Below are 25,776 nucleotides of genomic sequence, written 5' to 3'. Positions count from 1 at the left end.
TCGCCCCCCACAAAGTAATTCCTGTAGGTGTGGCCAGCAGAACAAGCAGTGTCTGTGTTGGCTCTCATGGTTTCATAAGCAGGGTTTTGTTGTTCAGTTACACTGATTGAGGACTTTGGGGATTGTAGCAAAGCAGCTCTGTACATACATGCTGTGTTGCCTTTGTTGGGCAGTGTAGCTCCCACGGACCCTGTTACTGCAGTCATTTTCTCTGTGAGCTGACAGAGTCTTTGCTACCTCTAAAATGTTTGTGCATTTGTAGTTTGTGTCTTTGAACAATAAGGAACACCAGAATATGTTATTTTAAAATTTTTTAAAAAACCTCTTGTTGGAGGGAGCAATCTAGTTTTAATAAAGAAGCAACAAAGGTGGGATATTGGTTATTTCCAGTTCTAGAAAGTCTATTCTATTTCAAACGCTTCACTTCTAACAGGAGTCTTTTATTAAATATAGGACTCCTGGGACATCAGAAACATTGATACTTTTTTTATAGATAATCAACAGATTAATGGTCAAAGGTATCAGAGTCTGGTAACTCAAAGAACTCCTATGTTGAAATAGTAACAGATCTAAGATGAATCTGAATTAAATAACCCCATCTTTAGTGGACCAAGGAGTGACATTTGTAGTTGCAGAGATCTTTGTGCTTTGGTCTGATTTTTCAGACCATTTTTCAGTGTCTGTTGACATAATCTGTTCATCTGTTTAGCTTTACTAGTAGAAATCAATTTTTCATTAATCCCCTTTTACATACTTTGCTTCATAGGCTATCAGATTTCCCTCAGACAGTTGTATATGGACAGAGTGGAGATCTTCAACCATAATGTGTAATTGTCTTCTTGTTAATTTGTGCTGCCCAATGTGTTTATTCTTTCTAATTTTTGTCACCTGTCCTCAGTCCAGAACCCAACAGGGATCCTTAATTCTTCAGGATGGGGTTTTTGGCCATTTTAGAATAGTGCACTCTCAGTCCTTTATCCTGGATCAAGTTCTCTCACGATAAAATAGTATTAATTGGGAGATGGGATTTATCTTATCAAACTTTAGTAAATTATATACCTAAATGCCTTGCTTTCTGTTAGAGCTACTTGTCTCTTCTCTCTTTATCTAAAATAAGGACAAAGGCAATTCTAAAGAGTAAGAGAGCTGTTTTAGGGGATCACCTCTACAATCTAGAATGCATAATTCAGCCTACAGATACACAGGAGCCTAGGTGGCTAAATTTAAATGAAGAATCCTACTATTTGCCAAACAGCATACAAGAGACACAATGTATAGATTAGCTCTCAAAATGGCCAAGTCTAGAGTTAGCATTGGGTTTCTCACACCTAGTGCAATTGCCCACATTGCTGGACTTCTGGATGCTCTGGGTTGGGTGACTGCCAATCACTGGTTTGGGTGAGACATCCTGCACTTGAGAAGCTTTTTCTGATGGACACTGACTGCACTGAAATAAACATTTTTTGCAAAACTGATGCTTTGAAAAAAAGAGTTAAAAAAAGTCTTGGTCAAATTGCTTGTCAGACATTCAGTTTTCACTGCTGTTGCTCTTCATGTCTTCAGAGAATTAAGTCAGTCTCCTTCACAACCAGCATCATGATTTGACACTGTGTTGGTCATGTCGCACTTGCTTCACACTTTTATCATCAAAATGACTGTTTATCATCAAAATTCTAGAAGAACCACGCTAACATTGCACGAATGCTATGCATGTGCCTTATTCTGACATTACTTGAGCAATAGTAAGTTGCACCTAGAGAATGAAAGTTCTGGCAGGGATAAGATATGACATAAAGTTTCAAAACGATCATTCCATGCTTAGGTTGATAATGAAGCAGAGCTGGCTAGAGTCCCAATGCCATCAGTCACTGCACAAGGTGCAGCAGTCCCAGGCAACAGGTTGAGACTATTCTTTTATTATTACACAGCAAAGACAGCCAGAGGCATGAAAATACACACACAGCATCCAAGAGCCATGAGATTTTATAAATGACAACAGTTGGTATCCATTGATATTTTTGTTATAGGTGTGTTCTCTAAACTCAATTTATCACAGTTAGGTCACAATCCATGACCTACAGAATACCCTATGCTCACCCAGTCTCTATGTCTTCTGTTTTCCTTCCCCCACATCAGCTCCTCGTTCTTATTGTGTTTGTAGTCAGTGGGAACAGTGCCTCCATGCAAAGCACCAAATCTCAAATATGGCTACAGTTTTATGGGAAAGGGAGCAGCTCCAAGGCTGCAGAGTGATATTTTCACAAGAAAATAGATACACATAGCTTTGCAAATATGAGTTAAACTACTGTTGTATCCAACAGTTATTTAAAATGGATGGACTGTCCTGTGCAGAATTTAACAAATAAGTCATTTAGATACCATAAAGGTATGAAAAGCTGCAATATTTTATTTAAGAGCTGCTAAAACCACTGCATAAATTACTATTTAATAATATATCCTTTAATTTGTTCTCTGCTGGTATTGCTTAGGTCCTCTGAGTTGGTTCATTTGGAAGAAAAGAGTGAGTTTTCTAAACTTTACTGCATGAATAATTGCAACCTTAAAATAAAGGAATAAAGTGACAAGGTCCTCTTATATGTTTAGATTGGAAAATTTCAAGACCTAGATTGTAAATAATAGAAACAATTTAAAGTGCAAACAACAGCATTGATGAAGGCTCAGATTCTGAGAGTATCACAACATAACTACCCATTGTTTTTTAAAAAATGGTCACCATATTGTCTGAGAGCTATATAGAGAATATATCATATCAACCAACAATATTTTAACTGCTCATATTTGGAGTCAGAGTACTACAGAGATAAACTTACAGTATTTAATGATAAGTACATATTTTTAACATATACGTTAACTTGTTCTCAAAATTCTCTGTATTCTACATATGCAATAACTTGCTGGTGCTTTACTGGTGCCTATTCTGTCTCTTCCCAGTGCTCATTCTTGAGATACTGTGCTAAACTGCCTTTGAAAACTGGACCATGTAATCTGTTTTGTAGTGAGACAGCAGCTCTAGTAGGCTATTTCGCTTGACTTAAAGTCAGTTGATTGGTTTTTTAGTGACAAAAATACTTCTAGACTCATGGTACAATTTTAGGATTTTTTTTTATATCATATATTGTCTGAAGATAAATATTTGTGCTCACAGTGTGTTACTGTAGTGTTTCAAACTTTATTTGTATATTTAAGACACTTCTAGTTTTTAACCAGGCATCCTGGTTTTTATCAAATCAAACATTATATATAAATATATATTAGCAGAAATGTATCTGCTAATAGATTAATATCTACCTTACCTGGAGTATGTGAATGGTAGATACATATAACAAAAGATAAGATGACACTGTAGGGCTGTATTCCAGATAAGTGTGAATAGGATGTCCATTGTGTAAAACTTAATGTTATTAAATAGCATTAGGCACTTCCTTAATTTATTGGGTTTTAGTCATCATGATGCCTTCTTCATTATCAAAGCAAGCTATTAAAAGATAATGATCCAATAGTTATTAATTTATGAGATTGGCTTTAAAATAATTATACTTTTAGGTTCTTAAATAAGCACTGGGTTCCTTTCTTCCCTGCTATATTTTGATAGCAATCGCTGTTTTAGACAAGCTCAGAATATTTCTTGTAACCATTAAAGCTTAATTTTCACAATTTTTCCATCACAATGACTGGGATTTGTTAATATAGTTCTTGAAAATCAAGAGTCTGACCTCTTCAGACACGTTGAAAATAAGATCTTTAAGAAGAACACATATTACAGACACCATGGTAAAACCCCAAGACACAGCAATGGCACCACATCTGCACTCTGTCAGACCAATTGACTGATCACTAGCCATTGTGTGTGATGCACCTCTGCTCCAAATTTATTTATTTTACTAAGTTCGTATGTACCATATGGCTTTATGTCTTGTCTTCAGTTTAATCTCTACAGCATCCTTCCTGTAGTAGAAATGTGGTCAATACTGCATGTGCCCTCAAGAATACAACTCACAGATCTGTTAATGATGCTTGAGACAAATGAGAACTTACTTTTGCTTTACAGAGATAAGAGCAAACCCCCCAAAGAATTTATCAGCAATTACATTGTTCTGTTCTCAGGGGAACTGAAGGCTGTATCTTCATCTCTGCTTTGCAGGAAACTTTGACATATTTGAAAATGCTTCCCCTATCCATCAGTCTTTTCTCCTCAAAACTAAAAACATCTGGTTTTTCATATTTCTGTACTTGCAATCTTTTTCTTTTGCTTCTTTTTTTCTCTTTTCTGTCCTCTGGACTGTTACCCATCTTCCTTGACATGAAATTCTCAAAGCTGGGCACAGTACTCCTGATTAAACCTTACTGTAGCTGAAGGTGGGAGGACCTCACTACAAAAAGGACATTGAATGACTCAAGCGTGTCCAGAGAAGGGCAACAAAGCTGGTGCAGGGTCTGGAGCACAGGTCATACGAGGCTGAGGGAACTGGGGGGGTTCAGTCTGGAGAAGAGGAGGCTGAGGGGAGACCTCATCGCCCTCTACAGCTCCCTGAAAGGAGGGTGCAGGGAGCTGGGGATGAGTCTCTTTAACCAAGTAACAAGTGATAGGACAAGAGGGAATGGCCTCAAGCTGCACCAGGGAAGGTTTAGTCTGGATATTAGGAAGCATTTCTTTACAGAATGGGTTGTTGGGTGTTGGAATGGGCTGCCCAGGGAGGTGGTGGAGTTCCCATCCCTGGAGGTGTTTAAGAGTCAGATTGACATAGCACTGAGGGATCTGGTGTAGTTGGGAACTGTCAGTGCTAGGTTAATGGTTGGACCGGATGATCTTTGAGGTCTTTTCTAACCCAGATGATTCTGTGATTCTGTGACCTGTATCTCATATGCTTACTCCTCCTGCCTATTATGATGCTTGCTTTTCTTTTGCAATAGTATCATTGGCTGAAGATAATGGTTAGACCTCCTTCACAAATCACCACTACCTCTATTGTATTTTCACTAGGAGTTCTGCCTAGGCATTTCCTCCCCATCTTGGATTTTTACAGCTGGTTGTGGCATTTTGCACCAGGTAGATGCCATATATTTTGGAAAGCCAAGGAGAAGCAGTGGCTGGGGGATTAGGGAGTGGTAGCTAAGGAGGAGGGGACTTCAGTTCCCCTGGGACCGTACTACTCTGTTGTGGGATGCAATTAAGCAAAACTTGTGTTTGTGTCTCTTGATAATTAATTTCTTCCCATTGACAGATTCACATTTCCAAACAGCGTAACATGATTGTAATACCATGTAGTTCAAGTATGAGTTAAGATTTAGCAGCAGGAGCTGCATATGGCTGTAAATCTATAGACCATCACCCTGTTCAAGACCAGATCTCTTTTTTTTCACACTGTTCTAAAAGTCTGTATGCATCAGTGTCAAAAGTCTTCTTTTAAGATCATGAAATCTCTATCTACCATTTCTGCCCAAGGAGCAGTACCTGTTACTCTGTCATGAAAAGAAATAGGATTAGTTTGGCACAATTTCTTCCTGAAAAATCTTGACAATTATTTATAACCTTTGAAGAACTTACATGTAGGTGGTTTGATTGCTGGTCCCAACACCCTTCTAGAAATTAAATAAAATAGAAAGATGTGGAGTTACAGTTTTGTGGGTCTTCCTCCTCCTTTTTTTCAAAAAGATGTAATGGACTAATTGAGCAAAAGAGAACTTAGGTTCAGAAATTAAGAACATATAACTATCTAAAAATCTCAATTATTGATACTTTTCTGAAACCAGGATTCTGTCTGTCCTTTCAAAGTTTCCTTTCTCCATGAAGTCTCAAATGTGTAGCCATTATTAGCCATGAGTCTGCTTCATTGATTCCCTCAGTATCCTAGGTTTCATTTCATCAGGCTCTGCCAGTTGAGAATGGCTGCTTCATCTAAGTTTTACCTGACCCATTCTCTGCCTGCTCTAATCTACATTCTTTAGCCCTATTGCTGACATTTATATTAGTCATTTAATCACAGGTAATCTTTTTGCAGTAGTGACTGAGGCAAAAAAAAGCACTAACTGCCTTGGGTTTTTTATGCATCATATACTATTAGCTTTCCTTCCTGCCCACATAGTTGAAAGAGTCTGTCTGCTTTTGGTCACCTGCTTATTAACACACTTACAGGAAGTTTTCTTGTCACCTCTAATGTCCCTGACTGTATCTTGTTTTCTAGACTGATGCCCATGTTGTTTTTCTGTGTTCATCCTTAACAGTTTAATATAGTTTTCACCTTCTGTACAATTCTATCTCAAGTAGCATACCATTGACAAGTCATGGCTTAATCAAAGTGATCTCTGATTATACTTAATATTTTTCTTTTTCGGTAGAACAAGTCATGCTTGCATACTTAGTATTTTTAACTTAATCTTCGCCAGTTCTCCTGAACCCCTTTTCCCTTACCATTGCTTGCCATAATATAAAATTTATTCATTCTGTGAGTGGGGTTTTTTAAATCATTGTTGTTAATTTTTTGTTGCTCTTCTTTCTTGCTATCCTAAGCTTCAAAAATTAGATAATTTAACTCAAGTTGTATTCCACCTCCTATATGTTTCACAAAAGTATCTGCATAGTTCCATGTTCTGGATGCACTGTTAGTTCATTTAAGAAACTGTCATCTTGAATTTTATTGTAGACTACATTGTTGATTTATTTTAAAAATATATTTTCTCCTTTCTTTTTTATAATAATCCACAGACTTTAGTAAGCCCATATAATATTACTCAGAGCAAGTGAATGTACATTTTTGATTATATAAAACCATGCATACTTCCTTCATTCCTTACGTATATTTATGAACAATCTATCACAGTCTCAGTCTAGTCTGTATTACACCATTGAGCAGCTCATCCCAAACACCATCATGCAACACATGAGGGACAACTAGATGCTCAGGCCCAGCCAGCATGGGTTTATGAAAGGCAGGTCCTGCTTGATAAACCTGATCTCCTTATATGACAGAGCGACCTGCTAATTGGATGAGGGAAAGGCTGTGGATGTTGTTTACCTTGACTTTAGCAAGGCTTTTGACACCGTTTCCCACAGCATTCTCCTGGTGAAACTGGCTGCTCAAGGTTTGGACAATTGCACACTTTGCTGGGTAAAAAACTGTCTGGATGGCCGGGCCCAGAGAGCTGTGGAGAACGGAGTTAAATCCAGTTGGCAGCCGGTCACAAGTGGTGTCCCCCAGGGCTCGGTGTTGGGGCCACTCCTGTTTAACATCTTTACTGATGATCTGGACGAGGGGATCGAGTGCACCCTCAGTCAGTTTGCAGGTGACACCCAGTTGGGTGGGAGTGTTGATCTGCTCGAGGGTGGGGAGGCTCTGCAGAGAGACCTGGACAGGCTGGAGCCATGGGCTGAGCCCAACTGGGGGAGTTTCAATAAGGGCAAATGCCGGGGGCTGCCCTTGGGCCACAACAACCCCCAGCAGCGCTACAGGCTTGGGGAGGAGTGGCTGGAGAGCTGCCAGTCAGAGAGGGACCTGAGGGGGTGATTGACAGCCGGCTGGACAGGAGCCAGCAGTGTGCCCAGGGGGCCAAGAAGGCAAATGGCATCCTGGCTTGTGTCAGCAATAGCGTGGCCAGCAGGGACAGGGAAGGGATCTGACCCCTGGACTCGGCACTGGTGAGGCCGCCCCTCGATTCCTGTGTTCAGTTTTGGGCCCCTCACTACAAAAAGGACATTGAATGACTCGAGCGTGTCCAGAGAAGGGAACGGAGCTGGTGCAGGGTCTGGAGCACAGGTCGTACGGGGAGCAGCTGAGGGAACTGGGGGGGTTTAGTCTGGAGAAGAGGAGGCTGAGGGGAGACCTCATCGCCCTCTACAGCTCCCTGACAGGAGGGTGCAGAGAGCTGGGGATGAGCCTCTTTAGCCTAGTAACGAGCGACAGGACAAGAGAGAATGGCCTCAAGTTGCACCAGGGAAGGTTTAGACTGGATATTAGGCAGCATTTCTCTCCAGAAGGGGTTGTTGGGTGTTGGAATGGGCTGCCCAGGGAGGTGGTGGAGTCCCCATCCCTGGAGGTGTTTAAGAGTCGGATCGATTTAGAGCTTAAGGATATGCTGTAGGTGGGAACTGTGCTAGGCGAACGGTTGGACTAGATGATCTTCAGGTTCCTTTCCAACCTAGATTATTCTGTGATTCTATGAAATATGTATCATTTTGATCAAATAATGGTGTAAAAGTTCACAGTTTGTTCTCAGTTCTTCTCTGATATTCGTTGTCTGTGTCCCTATGATTTATATCTGTTAGCTTATGTCATTAACTTTCACGTAACCTAACATAAAGCCATGCTCAATTCCCTTATTTTAACTATCCAGAAACAACAACTAGCCTAACAAGACTGACTTTGGTTTACCTAATTTAACATGTAGGGTCATTTCAACCGTCTGACTAGGATCCCATCATAGTCAGCAGAGATTCAGTCAATACATTAAAATTGCCAATTTATTTTAGTTGCACTTCATTTGGCCAAAATTAGGAGAGATAAGGCTTCATTTAAGTGCAACAGAAAAAAAGAATCCAATGATGAAATCTCCTGTTGTCCACTGAGGCAACAGATTCCTGCCACATTTTTTCAGTAAATAGTTCCTAGATAGAGCATATGATGAGACACATGATTACAAACACATACATATGAGACCAGTCAACTAAATTTATTGATTAGTAATCCTCCAAGGATTAAGGAATATCTTTCATTACTAGGGCAAGTTCTCTCAAGCATCCTCTGTTTGAGCTAGTAGCAGGCAAGAAAAGATTGTGTTTTCTCTACTGTCATTGATAGTTGTGAGCATGGAAGACCCGCTTGTATTTCCATGTGCTATGTGGTACTCATTCATGCAGAGGAATATGTAGACTCTTAAGTGTGGAGGTAAGTGTTCACACTGTGGATAAGGCACATTTAGACTCCTAAAACTGCACACCTGGTGCATTTAGCTGATTTGTTTTGAGGTATCTTTGTGGTTTTGTCTTGCGTTTATGTTCAGCCAATGTTTTAACAGGTATTGCTAAGTTCTGCAGCACTTGCTTAGCTTATAGTATGTGGACTGGACTGTGGGAACTGGTAGTAGTAGGGATACTGTTGGACACTGCGTTTTTTTAATTTCTGATTTTATGGAAAGTAAAATAAATAAAAAGTGAAAGATAAAAGTACTGAAAAAGGCATGGGAAGGAAAGACTGCTTCCTGAATATGTTTTTGGTCACAGTGAGACACAACCAATTGGGTACAGCAAGCATTTGGCATTGGCTGTGGGAAACTAAGCCTCCTGCAGATTATATTGGTAATGAAGTCACAACCACTTTCTATATAGTTACTATATTGCTGTGGGTTAATAGACATCATATTGGTTTCTTTGATGTATGGATATAGGTAAAGCAATTAGTGTATATACTTTTTTAATTGAAAAGGTTGTGTTGTCTGTAGTAAAACAGCAGGGAAGTTGTTCTATGCATGGAGTTTGAAAAGTTAAGACACAGGACAGTAGTGCTGCTGGATATGAAGCTGCCTTCTGCTCAGTGCTAACTGTTGGTCTGGAAGGACTCCTGGGACAGAACTCTTTGGCTTGTTTCTTAGCTCTTTATTAGTTTCTTGTTTCAGTTTGGTTTTATTGCTTTATTTTCTCTTATTGTGTTCCAGATAAAGTACATCATCAGAGGGACCCTTGTGTAAACCCAACAGAATTTTTCTCTTTATTTCAAAACTTACAATTCACAGAGCATTCCTTGGAGACTTGCACATGGTAAAATCTCCACCATTAACTCAGACATCCGAAACCTGTAATTTTTCTTCTCTTGCAGAATCAAGTGAACATGAAGAGAAGAGTACAGGTGTCTCAGGTGAGGTATCTTCCACCCAACCTTGTCCTGCACCAGGATATACTCAGCCTGAAGAACCGAAGGAAGAAATGGATGTAACAAAGCAAACTAAACCTGAAGAGAATGACGACTTGGGCCCACTGCCTGATAACTGGGAAATGGCTTATACAGAAAAGGGGGAAGTCTACTTCATTGAGTGAGTCTTATTTCTTCTCTTTCTAATAGCTCTATCGTATTTAACTGGGTGGGGAAATGGTTTGTACGGTGGAGTGGAGCACTGCACTCCTCATTAAAACAGCAGGAATGTTCTGGCTGTCAAGGCTCCTGAGAGCTTGGTGGCAAATCCTGCATTGCTGATTTACATTGAAGCATGCTGGTTTTTAAGGTAGGTAACTGGACTGCTTAGCACTTCGATAGCAGCAATTAAAGCTGTTGTTTCTTCTGTCGAAAGCAATGTTTTTCTGCTGTTCTCGTGCTTATGAGAAAGGAGTACAATTGCTGGGTTCTTCCTTACATGGACAGCGGTGGAGACAGTTGAGCTTTTTGCCGATCTAAGGAAAGACTGGCAGGGTAAAAACTAACCAGTGAACAGTAGAGAGAGGCTATGCTATATTTAGAAATAATAAAATAAAGGAGTGGACAATAATTAGAATTAATTCCGTATAGAAACTTTTTCCTGTTGCTACTGTTGCTAATTAGCCAACTCACTGAACAACTGGATATGAGGGTTCTTTCTTCAATTAGTGCTGCCATTAATACACATTACCAGAATAAGGACACAGGAAATGAGTGAGTTCATATAACATCATGTTCCACAAAGAAAAAAAAAAAAAAATACGACTGTCACATAAACTGTAAACACATTTTAAGAATAAAGTTTGTGCCTGTGATTTTTTGTGAACACTGGTATGACCAACTGTAGCTTTTTGGCATATACATGGCTGAAAAGAGCAGTGACTATTAAAACGTAAGTGTCTTTGCTGAAAAGGGCAAAAATATGCTTATTCTAGAAAAAGAGTAATTATAGTAACTTTGCCCAAACAAGCAGAGAAGAATGAGGATGACCTCAGGGCTACTGCAAACCCTTGTTTCCTTCTTACCTCACTCCCAAATTTAATTTTTCTGCACATATTGAATGCTCTGACAGAGAGCATACATTATGTGGCATTTTTATTTTATTTGTTGTAAGAAAAACCTGTGATATGTTTGGGAGGTGGGGGACAGGATCATGGGTAGGTTGCTAACACACCAAATGGTGACAATGGTGAATACTGCAGCAGGCAAATTAATAGAAAATAAATGTATATTTTTTAACAAATTCAGTGAATGCAAATAGCTCTGCTATTGCACTCCACAAATTCTTTTGAAGATACAGCTTACTTCATTTCCTGGAAATGCTCTGGTTTATACTGCAGTTCTGACAATGCTCATCATTCACTTCCACTAAATGAATGTTATGTAAAACAGAGAAATCAATCAGAGTTGCAGACTGGATAGAAAGACTCTTGTAAAGGCTCCTTGCCTTTGGGATTATATTCTTGAATAATGTAATTGCAATAAAGTGCAATTACACATCTGTAAAAATACCAGAATATTTACTAGAATCCTAGCAAAGGAACAACTCTTTGATCGTTTGAGTTTTCACATTGCAGTCTTCACAGGGTTAAGTAGGAATGTAATGCTGTGGGGATGCTGTTAAATTGCCTCTTTGTTTACAAGTCACTTTGGTTAATGGCATGAAGAGACTCCATTTGCTTTCAAAAAAACCGGAAAGATAAAAAGACAACAAAAACCTATTTGTCTAACAACCTCTCCCCTAACAGTAGTAAAGATTGTACTAGATTATTAAATAATAGATGAAAAACAAACATTTTTAAAGTGTACATCACAATGGGTGGGAAAAAAGTCATACTAGGCAGCATCTTATATTGCTTTATTTGAGGCTCATGTGAATTGTGCCTTTAAACCTTAAGGACTTCAAACAGTAAGTGATCTCAAGTTCCAGGTTGCCACAGGTATACTCAAAGGTCTTAGATTTCATGACAGCATTTTCATTCATTCACCTCAAACTAACCTCTAAAATTTGTATCAAGCTCAATTATCAAAACTGCCATCAGAAGTAACGTGGCAGATTTACAGTGTTAGAGGGAGTGACTTCATGAGAAAAAAGATAACTGTCTGTAGACAGTATTATTTATTTGTTAATCATTAATGGCCCAGCTAGCATTTTGTAAAGCACACTGGAAGAAATTTCCTAAAAAAAAAAAAAAAAAAAAAAAGATAAACTAGATTGACTGGATGATTCAGAGAATTGTTTTATTTTAGAGCATGGCTTGATGTATTTTTTCCTTTTTTTCCCTTTTTTGACCATAGGTGCATGACATTATATTTACCATTCACAGACAGAACACGAAGAACATCCCTCTTACTGCATAATACTTACCACTGCTTTTCAGCTACTTAAGTACATTTCTTGGGCTGTTTCCAGCCGTCCTTACATATGAATCCAAATTTTCAAATACAGGCACACATTACACAAATAGGAGTCCATCTCCTACATTTGCTTTCATTGAGAACATATGCTAATAAGAACATGCAATAATTAAAACTCTATATATAAATCAGAAGACCACCAAAAAAACCCTACAGTTCTGCTCCTTCTTTCCTACTTTAAATATGGCTGATGAGGGTGACCTATTTTGGCATGCTTAAATAAACTGTAGCCGTAACTGATTTTTAGTTTTTCCTTCTCCAGGGTTAAGAAAAGGCTACAATTCCCCAGAGTGTTCAGACCTCACCATGCCAACTACTCTCAAACCACATGCTAGAGACATGAATGTAGTGATGTCCTGACAAACTCTGACTGTGTTGGATCCCAGGCAATCGATGTTTGCTGTGTTGGTCCAGTGCGATGTTGAAGGGAATACAAAAGGACCAAGATGCTCAGTGCATCTGCTATCATGTGCAGTCAGGCTTTAAATGCAGTCTTCACCCAACTCTTCAACTCTAACACATACACCATTACATTATAGACTGTCCTGTAGCATTGGTTACACATTATGATACTTATTTATAAAAAACAGAATTGATTGTCCTTCTCTCCAGCCCTCTATCCTCCTATAGACAGCAGAGCTCTCTGGAAGGTGTGCAGGGAGAGTAAGACATTAAACCAGGAAGATCTGCAGTTCGTTAAGCTGAGCTACAACTAAGCCTTGTTGAATAGTCTCAAGGATATTACACAGCCCATAACAAAAGCTATTTAACTCTATACTGTTCAAAAGCACATATGGTTTCCTTTGGTTATAGTACATTAGTAATTGTTTTGCTAGTGGAGAAAAGTCTAGAAAAAACTCAAATCTCTGTAATATATCTTTAAAGGATCATCTTCTTTGACTTGTGGTGATGATTTTTCGGAGAATTTGGCCACATGAGGTTTAACAAGCCACTTTCCAGTGCATCTCATAAACATTCAGTCTCTTCCTACTTTAACACCTACTTCTCCAAGCAGCATAGTCAGCATTGTTTTTTGGACTTGTTGAAATATCTTTTCTAGTTGTTAAAGCTGCTTTTTTTATGAGAATGTCATAAAAGACTAAAAAACCACTATAAAATAGGCCTTTTCAAAGGACTCTCCTCTTACAGTAAAAAAACAGCCATTAAGTTTTTGAATACAGCTGGTGCTATTTCAGGTATTACCTGAGAAGTATAGCTACAAATTGGAAATATAAAATCCTGACCTAGATTGTTTCTAAGATTATTTCTACTGACTTCAATGGGATCAGTATTTCTTTTTAGTATTTTTTAATGTAGGAAAGTGTTTTGATTGCATGGCATGTTTATCCTAACATCTTGCTTACTTGAAGAATCATCATATATTTAGCTTTTCCTGATTGCTCCATCAATTCACCATCAGAAAGCAGGATATATTAGTTAAGCCCAGCTACACCATTACATTTGATAGCTTTATCTTTTGTACTAGAAGATACTAAAAGTACCAACTGAAGATTACTTCCATAATTTGCAGTAATTACCCAATCTCTTATAAACTCACTTGGAACTTCTGTAAGTTACATCATCAGTGTACCAGTGCATAATATTGAAATTCGCCATGTTTTGGCTGTGTGGTTGTTTCTGCTACTTTAATTAAGTAGCAGTTAAGAACAAGGAATTTTTTTTTTTCACATACTGTTTTAATACTCACTTCTGATGGGATTATTCTTCCTTAGGAAACAAGCCATCTTGTATCAGTGTGGATAATTCTGAATCATCAGAGCCTTTGTGAATATGATCGTAGATATCCATAATACTTTTTCCTTGTTTATATGTTGTATTGAATTCATCAATTTTGTTCAACATAACAATGATCAGATCTCTAATGGTCTTTGGACTTCAACTTGACATATAGGGGGACAGATCTCTCTTTGTTTCTTTCTCCTGAGACCACTTTCTTGCTTCACAACAATTTAATTAGGAATGGGGAGATGATAAAACTGGAAAGAATTTGGGTAATGTTTAATTTTTTCTTCTCTTATCTTTTGATCTTATAAAGACATTCTCAGTTTGTACTAGTGGTGTATTGTTCCTTGCTCTCACTTGCTCTTTTTATCTATGCTGACATCCAGGTCAAACTGCCATCTTAACTCCTGTTGTCTTTCCTCACTTTCTTATTTCTTGTCTTTTCCCCAAAGGTGTCTGCTGCTCTGCTCTGCAGAATTCCTCTTCCAACACCTTTCCTTTGATGTTTGTAGTGGTATTATAATCTTTCTTCTTTGTATTTATTGAACTAGAAGATTCAGCTCACCTGGCTTGCCATATAGCATTAGGTATCTAGTTTAAACCAGTTGCCAAGACTCCTTCTGTGGTCAGTGGAGAGAGAGAGAATTATCCCCAAAGGATGATTCATCCTGTCCAAATATAAGAGCAGAATTAATTTGCTTAAATGTAGGTTCTTCTACCAGTAAAGTTGCCCTCAGATATCCAAGGGTACATCTGCAGTAGTATGTACTTTGTGTCAGGAGTACACTTTTGAAGCAAATCTTCTGGTTGTCTCCATGCACTGTGATTTGGTTCATGTTTCAGAGTACATGAACTGGATTCCTTCCAGGTGAAACTAAAATGAAAGTTGATCTCTAGGAGTCGACTCAATTGTCTCCAACACCTAACCCCCTGAACTTAGTCTATGAGACCAGATTTGAGTTAAAACCAGTCTGAATTCATTCTCATCTAAACCATGTCCATATCTAAATTAACAATATCAGTAGACTGCAGAGTGAAACATTTGGTGGTGATGACACATCATCCACAGCTACTAGGTGATTTCAGGTGCCATGGGCTGCATGCCTGTGAATGGCTTGTAGTGCGTTAAATGAGCTCTTGCTGTGTATCACCTGGTTTAAATTCAAGTGAAAGAAGCTTACAAGCTGGGAGAATGCTCGGTGTGTAAATGAAGATAACTGAGAGATTCACTTGAAAAGCGACCTCCTGATCTGAGCCAAATCACTACTGTAGAGGCATACTAATAGCCCAAGCCATCTCCATGAATGTGGCAGATATGACACAGAACCTGTCAAAGCCAGCACCCTTCTGGAGTGGCAGCCAGAGGCCATTTGGGAGATGCCATAACACCTAGTATGTCACTAAAAGCATATGGTTAGGTCTCCAGTCCCACTGGAAGATAGGTAAAATAAATTATTCTGTATAGGCGCCTCTTCCTTGAACAAAGAATCCTACACTCAGTGATCTGTATGATTTCTAGATAGCTGAAGTCATGTGAGATTAAGCCCATTCTTTGTCAGAAATTAACTGTTTAAGTAAAAGAGAGTGACTTAAACAGCAGAAATTACTGTAGGAGACTTTAGACATTTATATATTTAAAAAAAAAAAAAAATCCTACATAAGCATCTTCTGCCCCTGCGAATGCCTAGAGGCACCACCGCTGTATTTGGGCTGAGGACATAAATGCTTATCTACTGCCCAAGGTCATTTGGGATTCACAGGATAGTCACCCCCAAATCTCTGTCTCTTAAGGACCGCATACTCTGAGCACATCTAACAGACTGAGAGCAAGAAGTGCAAGACAAACTATCAGTCATAGGTGCTGCCATTCATACCGTACCCCAAAGACAGCTCCCTTTCGTACCTGTCCCTCCATGTGTGCAAGATGTTTGGGTAGCAACCTACAAAGGATGGATTGCAGAATTGTCATTTTAATGCTCTTTTTTTCTGTCACAAGGAAAAAGTCATTATTGTGCTATCTGAAAAGCTCTGCAGATCTACGAATCAGGCATAAAAAAAGAGGGAGGAGTAAGCATTTTAGAAGTCAGGTGGCCTACAGTGCACTTTGTTTTCTGTCTCATATCCTCCCCTTTGCTCAAGCTATTATATTGAGGACCATCTTGAATGTAATGTATTCACAATAAAAACCCAAACAAACCCATATGTGCTGTCCCCAAACACACTGAAGCAGCACATTGGTAAATACCCATCTTGAAATGCCTTTCACAATAACATGCAAATTACATACCTTGCAAGAGTTACAATTTAGAATAGATTTGCAGTGTTTTCAAAAGACATTAAGGCTATTACTGTCAGTAAGTACTTTCTATATTCCCTTCAAAAAAGTTTCAAGATATTGTCCAAGGAATTTTTTAGTATAAGAAACTTTATCTGCCGAAGTGCTTTAAACTGACAGATCACTAACACAAATACTAAGTAAAATATAATATACTGTCTAACAAATAATTATAATAAAAATACACTACATTCTTAAATAAGAAAATCCACACTCCTAATTTTTTTTTACTTCCTAAAGATATGGACTATCCAGTGAGATTCCCAGAGAGGCTCTGATCCTGGTATCTAGTTGCAGTGGTGATAACAGGGAACTGGGCCATAAACAGTCTCTGCAAACTCTTAAAAGCAGACCAACAAAGAAAATCTGAACAGGAGGTTGAGTCAGGGTTTCTGAGAAATATTCCAAGCTTTCTTTCACACTGTTTAAACCAGCTGAGGAATATTATTTCCATGTATGTTTAAAATTGTCTATAACTGATACAGGAGGACTCTGGTTATAACAAACTATTTCTGCTGGGTGTAAATACTTGGCAAAAAAGGAGGATTTAAGTTAGCTCAGCAATAATTATTTTATTGACTTTTGGCCTATAAGTGCTATTCCCATGCTCCACCCGCTTAAAGCAAAACCAAAATGATCCTTCATTCACTGCTTTCAAACTTTCCAAAATTCAGAATTTACTCTTGATTTTAAGACAGATTCTAAGACATGCATAGCTGATTTTCTAGCACTTATCTCTTAGCTCAGTAGTCCTAGCTAGTAATCAATATCATTGAAATTGTATAAGGATGGACTTTCTAAACCTGCTCTTTAATTATGAGCTATGGTTATTGCTGAGTAATGAAGCAGTGACCAGTGGAAAATGCTGGTGGAGCCACAGCTGTATTTCTCACATGATGCTTTTGTTGCATCACTTCACTCTCATTCAGTCAGTGACAACTGCTCCAACTGCCTGTTTGTGCATTTATTCCACAACTGCCACTGCTATTTGTCTGCAATTCATTCATAACTAATCTGTAAGTCCCCAGCCCCTTTTCCTTCTGGTCTGTCTATAAGACTTCCCAAATGGTAACACATGATTAGACCTAGTGGTGAGGCAGATAGGTTATACAGTGTACATTTTACAAGGTTTTCAGTGCTTAAAGAGCATTAACATGTGCAGCTCATGCAGCAGATATGTGTTACTATTACTTTTTCTATTGGTGTGAATTTGGCCATTTTACCATTTCTTCTGTCTTCTCTCCTACAGTTAAAGATTTCCTATCAACACTTCTTTTAAACTGTATTAAAATCTGTTTAGGAGATTTTTTTTTTTTTCCCTTTAGCTTTTACAGATTCTAGTCCATTGGAGACCTGAAGGGAATAGGCAGAACCCTGGAACACAGGGAAGGTGGCGTTTTTCCTGAGATGTCCCTGCAGCCTGCCCTGGGACATTCAGCAAGCTGGCACCACCGTGCTTTTGTTGTTCTTCTCATTTCCAATGTGTCCTAGCTGTGCGGGGAAGAAATCACCACTCTTGTTTCTATGGTTAGCTAACACCAATTCTAGTCCTTACTGGAAGACAGGGCACAGGAAGTTACTCCAAACAACACTGCATCGTGCTAGCATGTCACTGGCAATGGCAAAAGCAGCATCACTCCAAAACCCACAAGCTGCAAGCTGACAGGAGTTTAGAAGAGTACCCTGCCAAATAAACCCCCTATGTAGGACAGAAGTAGACATGAATAAAAAAACAGTATACTGTAATCCAAGGCTACTTACTTCTCTCTTTTACTGAGTGCAGCACAACAGCAGTCATGTCTGTTCTCATTGTAGGAGTGCTTGGTGTTGTGTACCTGGTTGCTAAGAAGATCGAAGCAATCAGCACTGTGTAGCACTAAAGAGGACCCTGATGGTACCGCGTAAGTGTTAGGAGACAGGTGCAGTTGATTCTGCCTTCTTTCAAATAGGTTCAGTCTTCAGAGCAGGAAAAGATTTTTTTACCCACTGGAGCACCTGTCTAGAAGTCCCACTGCAAGACATAGCATGCGTGTTTAGTATAGATAATAAAGAGGAAAGGCAGGGTAAGGGAGCAGTCACAGAGATTGGTAAGGAGGAGAGGGATCGTTTTCAAAGGATACTTTGCTCCTTTGATTTTTTATTATTGTGGATGTTCTTATGGACAAGTTTTACTAACTAGCTGAATGGGTTTGAGAGACAGTAACTAGAAGAGGAGATTGAGTGCTGTAAGGGCTGACCTAGATGAGATACCACCTTCATCCTCTGAAATTTCACTTCAGACTGGAGGATCACTCTTCTGTTGAAAAAGCACTTGACTTTTTAATTTGTTTAAGGTTTTGTTTAGAATGGCCACAGCACACAAAACCGGAAGACATCATTTCTTCTGAGTTTATGGAAGCCACGTTTATGCTGGAGGGAAGCATAACCATTTGTTCATTGTTCTCGGTTTCATCAAAAGCCTTGGAGGCTGTAATTCAACTAATTCACATTTTAAAATAATAATAATACTGAATCGGGCTTATTTTCAGCTTGGCAGCTGTCTTTACAGATGCCTGGAAACTCATTTCTCAGTCTATTCTAGAAATGCCATAGGTGTGTTTTCAGGGCTGGTGATTGGTCTGTTCTGATGCGTGGACTTGGGAAGAAAACACTGGCCAGATAACTTGCAACAGAGTTGGCTACTAGTACTGACTCTACCATGGGCTTGTCTGGTGACTGTGGACAGTCACTTGATGACTCTATGACTCCAATTTCATACCTTTAAAACAGGGGTGACTTTTTTTATTTCCTTTGTAAAATATTTTTATATCTGCTTTATACCACAGGAAACATTACTAATAGTAATCATATATATTACTCTTTTAAAGCCATAGGAAACTATCTGTGAATCCAACATTTCCCTGCAACCAGTGGGGGTCCCTAAAATCATTCAGAATTAGTAGCTGGGAGAGAGTGGCTGTTGTGCAGACATGCCCACACTCCAGAGACGTGACTGCAGCTTCCACAGGTATGCCCAAGCTTGCCCTGAGCTCTGGCACTGCTAATAGGGTACCTATGGGAGTGTGGAGCTCAGCATGTGCTGCTGGCTGCACCCAAGTAGCTCAGTAGATGCTGGGGTGATGGGCCCACGCTGAGCTCCATACTCCTGCAGTGCCATTGTTGCCATTATCTCCCCTAGTTAATTTAAAGCTAGCTCAAGTATGTCTGCACAAGCTGCGGTTAGGCTGTGACTGCAGTATAAAAATACACCCTACAGGAGACCACAGGCAGCCAGAGCTTCAGAGAAAGCATCTTAGTTACATTTGCAATCAAGCCCAGGCTGCTGGCATGGTTTCAAATTTACCTTACCTTTGGCTTATCATTCTTCATACTCTGCAAATACAGCTCTGCTCTCAAAGGGAAGGTTTTCTTTATCCTCTTCACCTGTCATGAATGGTGTTATAGACTAGGGCATGCTTAAAATAGGAATTTAAATGCCTCGATTTTCATTTTAGTTTCCACTATATCCATACATAACTCTCATCTACCTATTTTCCCATCCAAAATGTGGAGGAAGCTTTAAGATGGTGATAATAATGCTGAGAAGTAGGTAGCATCACTCTGGTTTGAGAGAGAGAGAAAGAAATCGAGACAGAGGAATATTCATCTGCCATGGACTAAACAGGGAGTCAGGGTGGGAGAAGGAACTGGCTCTATGCATTTATGTTTTCCTTAGGGGAACCAGTGGTGTTTGGACCACATGTAGTGTATCAGTTAATCAGTAACTCACCAACTACCAATTGCATCCCAATCCATTTTTTGCCAGCTCCCCTGTTTTTAGACACCTTATAGTAATGCTTATAAGAGAAGTCTTAAGTACACTTTAAAATGACACAGCAAATTAATAATAAACTGAATAATTCATTACTATATGGAACAAGCATCCTCCTAGGATGTATCAAATAAATAAAACATGGGTTAGAAGTCTCTCTGAATGATGGTTTTGTAGGAGAGGCATCTCAAAAAAAATAAAGGAGTAATGATCACGTACTTTTCTGTTTTATAGTCTTTAATATATGTAAAATCCTTGGCTCCAAATTCAAATGCTTATGGAAAAGGTATACATTGAAAGGATCTGGTTTTAAGTCTCATTAGCTGTGCTAAGTATCAATTCATTTAGCAGAATATTCTCCCAGAAAACATTTGTGCCAGTTCAACGCTATTTGATGGCTGATTCCTCAAAAGATCTATTCTGAGTATAGAAAGGAGCCACATGATTCATTCAGCTTGTGCATATCTATTTTATCTCGATAGAAGGATTATATATGGAGAGATAAAGGTTTGTTAAACAAAGTATCATTAATCACTCCGTCCGGAAATGTAGACTTTGCAGGAGCATGCTGTAATTTGCATCACTTTTGCTATGCCTTGCCAGTGCTGCTGGTGCGAAATAACAAACCTGTATTTATGAAAAGGACAGGTTTAAGATGAAAATAATTCAATCTGAAAACTGTGAGAATGGTACAGAATCCTGTCGCCTGCACTCGTTCAACGGGAGAACACTGTATTTGTAATAAATTCCTTTTGCTCTGGATGAGTTCTGCATTTTCAATGAGGTTAACTTGGCAACATTCTAGTTGATTTTAATAAAAATAGCTGCTTTGAGGACAGGGAGCTGAGGTTGCCAAATTTACAGCTGCCTTGCACAATTACTCTTACACCTCCTTCAGGGCTACTTAGAACCAGTAAGCAAATTAAGTGTATCGATTGCAATTTTGTTGGACTAACCCTTTTTTCTTAAGGAATAAACTTGATTCCTTTCAGTATGTGTCTGCTCAGAGTGATCTCTTTTCTTTTCAGCCATAACACAAAGACAACATCATGGCTGGATCCACGACTTGCGAAAAAGGCTAAACCTCCAGAAGAGTGCAAAGAAAATGGTAGGTTATTAAGTTTTCGTTGCTGCTCAGAGGGGATTTGCCTTTGTGTGTGTGTGTCTCAGTTCTTACAAAAATCAGGCATTTGGGGGAATGATGAAAGGTGTTTAATTGCTGCTTTGGTTAGAAGCCATAAGTGATACCAGTTCTCAGTGTGCCATGTGTTTCTGCTTTTTATTCCCCTTTCTGATGCTATCCAAAACTGAGGATCACAAGTGTGTTTTCTGCCTGTTGTGTGTGTGACTCCGGGACTGACCCTCTCCCTCATCTCCTACAGAGAACTTTGGTCTGCAGAACAGAATCCCTTTTCAGATTCAGAGCTTTTAATCTACAGGCGATTCAATGCATAAGGGAAACTAGCAGCACCGTGGGAATATGAATATTGTTTGATTTGTATTTAAAGGTACAGTGCTATACTATTTAGTAGCCAATTTAAACAAAATAGTGTCTGATAAAACAGGGTGTGGGATGGAGAAAAGAGATCGGTGTCTGTCAGAGTTCAAGGCTGGATTTGGGGGGTACCGCATTGTTAATGGTTTAAAATTTAAAAGCATAGATACTGTTGAGGATGCTTACAGGAGCTGTGGCTGTTGTGCAGGAGAGACGAGTATATTGACAGATTCAGAGATATGAAATAATACACATCATATCGAACTATCTTATATGCATTCAGTATAATTTCTATTTTTTCTCTGGTAAAGTTTCAATATTCAAAATCGTTTAATAAAACCAATGTAAAAATGTTTTGCAATAGGTCTTTCTACAAGGTGATTTTTTTCTTTGTTTTATAGTTCAGTGTCAGTTCAATTAGCAGTTAAGAAGTAATGATTTCTAAACACTGCTACTTATTATTGTGAGATACAGAGATTTAACGGCATGCATGCTATGTGCATTAATACAAAACATTTTAAAACATTTTAAATGTATTAATAGGTTTTCATGTACTGCATCTGATTTATTTTATATTTTCAAAAATACATTAATTTGGTTAATGTAAATACTATGGAAAGAAAGCTCAGTGCCGTTTTGGGCTGATAAAGAGGTCACTGAGGAGTTGCTGGTTGTGTGAAATGCAGGGTCAGTGGTTTGGTAAAGAATGTTCCTAGGGTTTTTTTGTAAATGGCTTCATTTTGAAAGATTGCTATATTACAAAAATCCCTTCCTTATTTCAGCAGTAATTCTGACGTTCTCTTCTGACATCAGAAATTGCATGTCTGAATGATTTTGTGATGCTGACAACAGTAGCTCCCAAAGTAAATTCTACAGTGAATACAACAGAAGTGTATTACTGAACAAAACAAGGGCACAGTTTTGCATTCTAAATCTCTCATGTTACTTATATGAAGCTGTATCTTTGCCTGCTCCTTAAGGAATACTAGTGGAAAAAGCTGAAGTAAATTCCACCAATATCACGGAGTAACATATCACAGAATTCCTTGGAGTAAATGTGTCTTGCTTGCTTTTTTTCTTTTTTTCTCCTGTTAGCTGTTGTATACTGAGATCACAACAAGCACTGAAATATGGGGGGGAAAAAAAAAAAAAAAAAAAAAAAAAAAAAAACAAAACCAACCAAAGTATCTGAAACAATTTTAAATGAAAATCAGTGCATTAAAGAAACAGCATTATTTTGTAGTTATTTGACTACTGGATTATTGAGTTACTATAGTATGCTTGGGTCATGTTGTTCTTTTAAGGGTTGCTCAGCTCATTAATGCAAAGTACTTGAAGTGAAGCATAAAAGACTTTAGGGAGAGATTTTCTATTCTTACAGAGATTGTTCTTGCAGCATCCTCTCTTTTTCTAAGGTTCCTTGGTTGTTCAAAAATGTGGGCTTGGGGTTTTTTTAATCTAATTTTAAGAAAAGGTTTTTTTAAAAATCACTAATGTGCCTTAAAATGACTGTACCTTGCTGCTGAGGTCCAACACCAGGGACTTTGTTATAGTACACAGGGATTCGGGATTTTTATTTAGATTTAATGTCAGGTCAAGGATTAATTTCACACGCGTTTCAGCTATGGCTTGATAGATATTTTTATGCCAAAAATCTTTTCTGTTACTTATGATTTATTCTGGCACATTTTACTCAGAGATACAAAGTTTTAGAAAGACATCAGTGTTTAGATAGGAAATGATACTTACCTTGCTTCTTTATCGCTATCTGCATAACTTGTGTTTTTCATTGACATTCATTTTGTCACATCTGAAACTTGTATTGATTCTCTGAGATACATTATGATGTCCTTATCACCTATCAGATTCTGCTACCAGGTTTTCATTCTGAACAACCCAACTTTTGTGTTCTCCTTTCAGTGCAAATCCTGCCAAATCCTCCTTCTTCATTCTGCCACAGCACGCAGTTTCCACACCAGAATGTCCAAGCAGCATACAATATTTGAGTCCTGATGTTCTGGGCTAGTGATACTGAGGACCCCCTTGCTCCAGGCATTTCCTCTCCTCCACTTTAAGCTCTTCAATACCCCTTTGCCAAATACGATTTCTTCATTTTCTCTGGCTTCTGTATCTGCAAATCCCAGTGCTTGCTCATTTCTCTTTGCAAAACTGAAGAAACCTTCCAGCATATCCCTCCTCTTGGAAAAATTTTCGCATGCCTTTGCCAAGAGATTGACAAGCTCTACCAAGTCAAGATTTCTTTGCCTCCGTGATGTGGACTCTTTCTGTTTTCCTTTAATGACACCCACTGCTCTAAACCCCTTTGTAGGTCAGGAGGTTTTAAGGGCTGATCTTTATTTCTGTCTCTGTCGTGGAACTTCTGTGTGAGTTTCAGCAAATTACTTTGACTTTTGCTCTGTCAGATCTTCTTAGATGACAGGTCTTTGAAGCAAGAATTGCCTCTTACTCTCTGTTTGTATGGTGCCTATCTGAGTTTCATAATAGCACTAAGCAGAAATAGCTGGCAATTCTTCAAGAGGAACTAGAATTTTTTGCACATTTCCAGTTTCCTCCAGCAAATCTTGGTTTTATTAAAAATAATTATGTTTTCTCTCCTGGAAATGTGAATTAAATATTTTGGTTTTCTGAATTGGAATACTACTCTTAAATTATTCCTTGTTTTGGTTTTTTTTTTCCCACATAAAAATTGGTCAACCAATTTTTATTTGTAGAGTACTACAGAAGTTATATTTCTTCCTCCTTTGTTTCTGTGTGCTAGATCCCCTGGTTGCTATATTGTCTGTAAAGTCATATTGCATAGCAGACTCACAGGCTACCCATGATTACAGGTATATTACGTGAGTGGTCTACTAACAGAGTCTGTTTGGGAGAGAATGTGGAAAAGAATGACAAGTCCCATAAGGCAGTAAAAATAATATTTTAATATTGAAAAGCAGTTCAGCCTTAGTGACATGAAATATCTTAGGTTTTAGAAAGTTCATTTTTGGTTAAGAAATGTAGTAATTAATTTTTTCAAATTCTTTAATTTGTTTTAGGGAACTTTCCATTCTGGAGAAAAGTGAACATTTTCTTCATTATACAATTTGGGGATTAAACAGCTGTTGAAATTTCCTGGGATTAGACATGTCAAATCTCACTTATTTCATTACTACAAATTTCACTTATTTCATCACTAATCCATCCTAATCAGTAGTCTCTCTTAACCCTCCCTTTCTTTTTATGTCAACCTTCTTTCTCCTGCCTCTTAGGTTTAAAATACAAGTAGGCTTAAGACTATAAATAAAGCTTTGATTTCACCTAGCATTCATCTGTCATCTGTCTTTCCATCTCCTCTACACCCACCAACTTGACTGCAAAATATAGATGTTTATTTAGGGTGATCTGAGTTACCTCTAAACTTCATTGACTGTGAACGTCAGCTCTATTTTAACATTTAGGGGGCACAGATATCTGGTTCACATGTAAACACCTGTATGTAGACAGACTACTACATTTAACTGTCTTCTTCTTGAACTGAACCCCACCCTCCTGTCACATTTTGTCGGGTTATTCTTTTCCTCATTCCTGTACTCACAGCCAATACATACCTTTGGGTGAGCTCACTACCACACACAGCTTCAGCACTCTTCTTCATGCCAAGGACACACACATCTACCCTTGTCCTCTTCATGTTTCTCTCCTACTTGAGCCCTTTGTTTCATGCTACAGACAATGTGTCCCACTGGACATCTCCCATCCTGAGTCCTCCAAGCAAATTCCCTCTTGCTAACTGCAGTACTTTCCACATCCATATATCCTTGCCCTGCAACTTCATGTCATATTGGACTTCTCCCTTTTCCTTTCACTCAGGCAGCTGAGTTCCTTGTCGGGACTTTGTGTGGCACATGCAGCGTGTCATAGCACATGCAGCATGCACAAGCAGCCACAAATTCGGGAATTCAGATCCCTTTCCTTCTCTGAGAACACTGTCATCATCTTGATCAATCGTCTCTAAACATTTCAGAATTTCTAAAAAAAAAAAAAAAAAAAAAAA

The 25,776-nt window shown here is 38.6% G+C and overlaps 1 protein-coding gene across 13 annotated transcripts in view; it reads left to right on the top strand.

The window, feature by feature from the left end:
- The window catches only part of MAGI2 (membrane associated guanylate kinase, WW and PDZ domain containing 2), a 532,719-nt gene that overhangs the window by 280,488 nt on the left and 226,455 nt on the right, over nucleotides 1-25,776 (top strand). For all 13 annotated transcript variants that reach the window (XM_026868178.1, XM_026868173.1, XM_026868180.1 and 10 more), the window contains 2 exons: nucleotides 9,828-10,041; nucleotides 21,256-21,335. In XM_026868178.1, coding sequence (XP_026723979.1) covers nucleotides 9,828-10,041; nucleotides 21,256-21,335 — 294 coding nt within the window. The remainder of the gene's footprint in view (nucleotides 1-9,827; nucleotides 10,042-21,255; nucleotides 21,336-25,776) is intronic.

This window comes from Athene cunicularia, assembly GCF_003259725.1.
Source record: "Athene cunicularia isolate RWA chromosome 1 unlocalized genomic scaffold, athCun1 chr1_part2, whole genome shotgun sequence".
NCBI lineage: Eukaryota > Metazoa > Chordata > Aves > Strigiformes > Strigidae > Athene > Athene cunicularia.
Note: the sequence above shows the minus strand (reverse complement) of the source record. Positions and strands in the feature narration are given on the sequence as shown.